The sequence below is a fragment of the Acomys russatus genome, chromosome 13, assembly GCF_903995435.1.
Source record: "Acomys russatus chromosome 13, mAcoRus1.1, whole genome shotgun sequence".
NCBI classification, from domain to species: Eukaryota; Metazoa; Chordata; class Mammalia; order Rodentia; family Muridae; genus Acomys; species Acomys russatus.
In genome coordinates this window covers 68,822,597-68,828,596 of record NC_067149.1, presented here as the reverse complement: position 1 = coordinate 68,828,596, position 6,000 = coordinate 68,822,597, and the positions used below count along the sequence as shown (strand labels likewise).

Genomic DNA, 6,000 nt, shown 5'->3' with positions numbered 1-6,000 from the left:
CGGGGCTCCTCCCCGCCTCCTCGGTCCCTGGGCACCGCCACCTGGTCCAGGGAGTCCCGCGAGGGGACCCGGAGGCTCCGCTCGGGCCGGGCGCACACTGTGGGGACGCGGAGGGAGCACGAGGCAAGGAGGAGGAGCGAAGGTGTTGGACAGAACTTCGCCAGGAACAGGAAACCTACGGCGGGGCAGGGGCGGCGACAGCGGAGCGGGGCCATCGCGGTGTCTCCAGCGGTGGCCTCGCTGCCGCGTGCCAAGACTGAGCCTCTGGGACCCCTAGGACCCCGCTGGCCTGAGCTCACCCTTGCGCCCAGCGGAGGCAGCGGTACAGCCACAGGAGCGTGAAGCAGTATGTCTGACAAAATGTCCAGCTTCCTCTACATTGGGGACATCGTGTCCCTGTACGCGGAGGGCTCGGTCAACGGCTTCATCAGCACCCTGGGGTAAGCAGGACACGCACTGGGTAGCGCCAGTCAGTTAGGGTCCCTGTCCCTCCCGCGCAGCGTGCCGGGGATCTGCGCCTGGGACAACCCCGGGTCCCCTAGGTCCCCAAGTAGGAAGCCACGAGCGCTTCTCAGCAACTTCGTAATCTCCAGCCGAGACACATCCGAGAAGAGGAAGTGGTTCGCATGCCCCAGACAGGCCCTGCGAGACTGCCTTTCCCGGCGTCTCCCGCCTTGTTTTGATTAAAATGTGTCTCTTCTTCTAGACTTCCCCAGGGTCCTTCTTACATGCTCAGCTGGAAAGGGCGGTGGGTTGAGGTCCCTGGCTTTGGCCATGAAAGTAGACGATATGTACAGCGCAAATGTAGCTTTGTCCTGCTTGAGGAGATCACCAGCCTCTCTTCGCTGAAGTAATTTCCTTTTGGCCTTGCCAAAGGAGGACTCGCTCCTCAGGCTTTGCCAAAACTGGCCTTGTGGGCAGCCAGGGTTCTAGAATTCGGATCTTCTCTTTTCCTGTCAGTCCCCTTGGCCCAGCGAACTGAGCCCAGCCTATAGCAAAGCCCTTGTGATTCAGTGTATGAACTGTGGGAAATGCAGATATATATCCCACAGAAAAGCAGCGTGCTAGTTAGGTGGCACCTTTTCTAATTTCTAGAAATTTCCTTTATGGCACGTATGCCAATGCACAGGCGTTTTTTGGTTACTTCGTGGGCCCTGGCTCAGACTGTGTAATCTGGGAGAGCTGAGGCTGGTGACTACTCTCAGCTGTTAGTTTTGGGAGTCCTATACCCCCAGCTGTGAGGGAGAGCTTTTCCGTGACAGTGTTGCCTGCCTGCCTGCCCAGTGCCACCTCTGGAAGTCATGGCTGGCTCCACAGTTCCCGTTCTTTCTGCATTTTCCCACAGCCTGTGGGGAGCATGGTCCATTTGATTGCGTATCTTTCCCATCAGTGTGGAAGAAGTACTTAGTCCAAGTGTTTCCGATGTGTCCAGTTGTTCCTGAGGGAATTCAGCCCAAGTCCAGTCTGGGTTCAGGGTGGTGCTTTGCTGATGAATTCTGTCAAGCTTGCACTGAGCCTTGGTAGACATTGGAGGTGTCAATGTTTAGCAGTGTTTAGCAGTGTGTGTGGGGGTGTGGGGTGTGGTGTGGGGTGTGGTGGGGGTGGGGGAAGGCTAGACACAGGAGCTTTGGGCTGGTATCCCCACCCTTTGACTTGCAAACGTCGTGACCCTGGCCAGGTTACTCAATCTATCTGGGCTCCCATCTCCTGACTTTAAAACTGGGACTCCGTGGTTTCTTCCTAGGGGGTGTGGGGGAGGAAAGAGGTAAGAGAGGTAAAGTGCTTCACATGGCAAAGCCACAACCACTGCGTCCACAAGCTGCTTAGTGGAGACAGTAATTATCACCACCTAGACTAGGCAAGAGTTCAAGGGCTAAGAGGACCCTGTTTCTGTGGGGTCACTCTTCAAGGTCGAATGTGCGTACTGAATGAAGCAAATACTGGAAGGGCTGAGGTGGCCAGCTTCCATGCTTGTGGACTTGTCACTAAGCACTGTTGAGACCAGGAGATGGAGACCAAGAGAAGAGACCGGACTCAAGAAACAGCAGGCTTTTGTGTCCAAAGCCAGAACTCTACTCCTACCTGTGACTCCCAGCCATGTGTGCGTAACCCTGCTTTCAATGACTGCTGTAGACACAGAAGCCGGCACGCACGGCTGTGGCTGTGGCTGTGGCTGTGGGCTGTGGCTGTGGCTGTGGCTTGCTCAGTGACATCAATGTGCTTTCTCCTTCAGTGTTTCTTGCCGGAGACTTGAGAGTAGAGTTTCCTTAGGACGTGACTACAGACTATACCATTCTCTGTCCATGAAATAATAGAGATGACTGGCCAGGCAGAGTCCAAGTTGAAGAGAATCTTGACCGCTCTGCCCTGGGTGGAGCTTGGCGCTTTGATTGGATGCTGCCATATCAACAAGTTTTCAAAGGGCAGCTACAGAAGTTACTGCTGACATCCCCTAGAGAGTTTTCTGGCCTGTGGTGAATGATGTTCAGAGGGCCCTGCAGGGCAGCCCAGTGACATGGACGTCAGTGTGTTCTACAAGAGTTTACATTTTATGAAGTAAGACAGACTGTAAAGGTCCTGTGACAAATGCTGAGTCCTTATGTCTGTGACGTAGTACTGTCTTTCTGCTTGGAAATTCATGCCATTGACTTCACATTTGGGAAATGTAAGTGTTCAACATGAAATAACTAACTATCGATGGCTTTTCCAAACAACGCTGCATGTGAGGTTGTCGAGCAGTGCCGCAGAAACTTTGAAGATGCTTCTGAAATACGCCTGGCACTTCCGACGAGGCTTCACTTATAAAGCAAAGCGTCTTGTTGATTTTTATTAATATGTAGTTTCAGAACTAGGGATTCTGTCTTATAATTTCTTTTTCAAAATTCAGGAGTGAAAAGTTTCAGCTATTTGAGAAATAATTACATTTACTTTTGTAATAACGTTTTAATTAAGGCCTGTTTTTCAGTATTATAACAAAATATCTGAGACACCCAGTTTACAAGGAGAAAGGCTTTTGGGGGCATACTTTACAGTCTAATTCTGTTGCTTTGGGACAATAGTGGCAAGGTGTAGATGGCAGGTGCTTATTGGGGTGGGGGGTGGGGGAAGGGCTAGGGCATGCTCCTGGTGACTCGATTCCACTCTTTCTGTGGAATGAGTGTGTGTGAGAATGTGTGTATCCGTGTGTCTGTGTGTGTCTGCATGTGCAAATGTGTATGTCTGTGTGTGTCTGCCTCTGTTAGTGTCTGTAGTGTGTGTGTATCTATGTGTGAGTGTATCTGTGTGGGTAATTGTGTGCTTGTGTATATGCATGTGTGTATCTGTGTGTGAGTGTGTGTCTCTGTATGAGTGTGTGTGTGCATGTGTGTGAGAGTGTGTCTGTCTCTGTGTGTTTGTATGTGCGCATGTATGTATCTGTGTGTGTGTCTCTGTATGTCTGTGTCTATGTGTCTGTGTGTCTGTGTGTGTGTCTATGTATCTGTGTGTGTGTATGAGTGTGTGTGTCTGTGTGTGTGTCTGTATGTCTGTCTATGTGTCTGTGTGTGTGTCTCTGTGTGTCTTTCTGTGTGTCTGTGTGTGCTGCTCATGTGGAGATCAGAGACTGTGTTGTTAGCATTTGTCAACAAGTCAAACTATAGTCACCTAGCAAAAGGCACTCTCCACTGAGGAATCGCTTCCATCAGATTGGTCTGTGGACACGTCTGTGGGGCATTTGCTTGGTTAACGATTTAAGTGGGAAGGCCCAGCACACTGTGGGTGGTGCCATGCCCAGGCAGGTGGTCCTGGGTGGGTTAGAAGGCAGGCTGAGCAAGCCATGGAGAACACGCCAGTGTGCAGCATTTCTCAGGCTCCGCTTCAGTTCCTGCCCCCAGGCTTCTGCCCTGAGCTCTTGCCCTGACTCCCACGGACAACACACTGTAACCTGTAAGCCAAATAAATGCAAGTAGCTTTTTGGTTAGTGTTTTATCAGTACTAGAAAAGCCAGCCAGGACAGAGGCCTTGCACCGAGGCCTTTCCTCGGTGGTTTTGTTGTGTCCATCCTGCCCAATAGTGACTGAGGACTGCCCCTGTAACAGCCGGGCCTTTGAGAACACTTATGTTGACTTTTATCCTGAGGAGTCGGGACAATTATTATTTTGCAGGTTCCTTTTAGTGTTTGTTTGTGGCTATGCATGGTTCATTTTTTAAAAGAGAGTTTTTTCTCATTTTTAGCTTTTAAAAAATTAGGCCTCATTAGGGCATTTCCCAAACTTCGTTTTCCTTCCCTGCTCTTTCGTTTCCCCTCCCTTCCCTGTGCCCTTCCAAACCCTTTCATGCTACACATGATCTTTTCATGCATAGCTTCAAAGTGTAGGGTTTTATTTAGCTGGAGAAACCAGAAGGGTTTTTTTTTTTTAAAGTATTTTATTTTATTGTTTTATGTGTGTGGGTGTTTGCCTGTATTTTTGTCAGTGTAGCACATGTGTGCAGTGTCTGCAGAGGTCAGAGGAGGCTGTTGGACCCCCTAGAACTGGAGTTTTAGATGGCTGTGAGCCACCATATAGGTGCTGGGACTCAAATCCCTCGCTTCTGCAAGAGCAGGCGTTTAACCAGACCCTGGAAACGCGTGAGTTTGGCTTGGTAGAGTGTCCCCTCCAGCTACAGTGTCATTGTTAGGGCTGTGATCCCTCCTGTTACAGTGTCATTGTTAGGGCTGTGATCCCTCCTGCTACAGTGTCATTGTTAGGGCTGTGATCCCTCCTGCTACAGTGTCATTGTTAGGGCTGTGATCCCTCCTGCTACAGTGTCATTGTTAGGGCTGTGATCCCTCCTGTTACAGTGTCATTGTTAGGGTTGTGATCCCTCCTGCTACAGTGTCATTGTTAGGGCTGTGATCCCTCCTGTTACAGTGTCATTGTTAGGGCTGTGATCCCTCCTGCTACAGTGTCATTGTTAGAGCTGTGATCCCTCCTGCTACAGTGTCATTGTTAGGGCTGTGATCCCTCCTGTTACAGTGTCATTGTTAGGGCTGTGATCCCTCCTGTTACAGTGTCATTGTTAGGGCTGTGATCCCTCCTGCTACAGTGTCATTGTTAGGGCTGTGATTCCTCCTGCTACAGTGTCATTGTTAGAGCTGTGATCCCTCCTGCTACAGTGTCATTGTTAGGGCTGTGATCCCTCCAGCTACAGTGTCATTGTTAGGGCTGTGATCCCTCCTGCTACAGTGTCATTGTTAGGGCTGTGATCCCTCCTGTTACAGTGTCATTGTTAGGGCTGTGATTTCTCCTGTTACAGTGTCATTGTTAGGGCTGTGATCCCTCCTGCTACAGTGTCATTGTTAGGGCTGTGATCCCTCCAGCTACAGTGTCATTGTTAGGGCTGTGATTTCTCCTGTTACAGTGTCATTGTTAGGGTTGTGATCCCTCCTGTTACAGTGTCATTGTTAGGGCTGTGATCCCTCCAGCTACAGTGTCATTGTTAGGGCTGTGATCCCTCCTGCTACAGTGTCATTGTTAGGGCTGTGATCCCTCCTGTTACAGTGTCATTGTTAGGGCTGTGATCCCTCCTGCTACAGTGTCATTGTTAGGGCTGTGATCCCTCCTGCTACAGTGTCATTGTTAGGGCTGTGATCCCTCCTGTTACAGTGTCATTGTTAGGGCTGTGATCCCTCCTGTTACAGTGTCATTGTTAGGGCTGTGATCCCTCCTGCTACAGTGTCATTGTTAGGGCTGTGATCCCTCCTGCTACAGTGTCATTGTTAGGGCTGTGATCCCTCCAGCTACAGTGTCATTGTTAGCGCTGTGATTTCTCCTGTTACAGTGTCATTGTTAGGGCTGTGATCCCTCCAGCTACAGTGTCATTGTTAGGGCTGTGATCCCTCCAGCTACAGTGTCATTGTTAGGGCTGTGATCCCTCCTGTTACAGTGTCATTGTTAGGGCTGTGATCCCTCCTGTTACAGTGTCATTGTTAGGGCTGTGATCCCTCCAGCTACAGTTGTCATTTGTTAGGGCTGTGATCCC

General features: G+C 50.3%; 1 protein-coding gene across 1 annotated transcript in view; it reads left to right on the top strand.

Moving 5' to 3' along the window:
• LOC127197747 (inositol 1,4,5-trisphosphate receptor type 2) overlaps window positions 1–6,000 on the top strand; it is a 134,295-nt gene continuing 128,295 nt past the window's right edge. Inside the window, exon 1 of the mRNA XM_051155693.1 lies at window positions 1–440. Within this exon, the coding sequence (XP_051011650.1) occupies window positions 349–440 (92 nt within the window). The 5' untranslated portion in view covers window positions 1–348. The remainder of the gene's footprint in view (window positions 441–6,000) is intronic.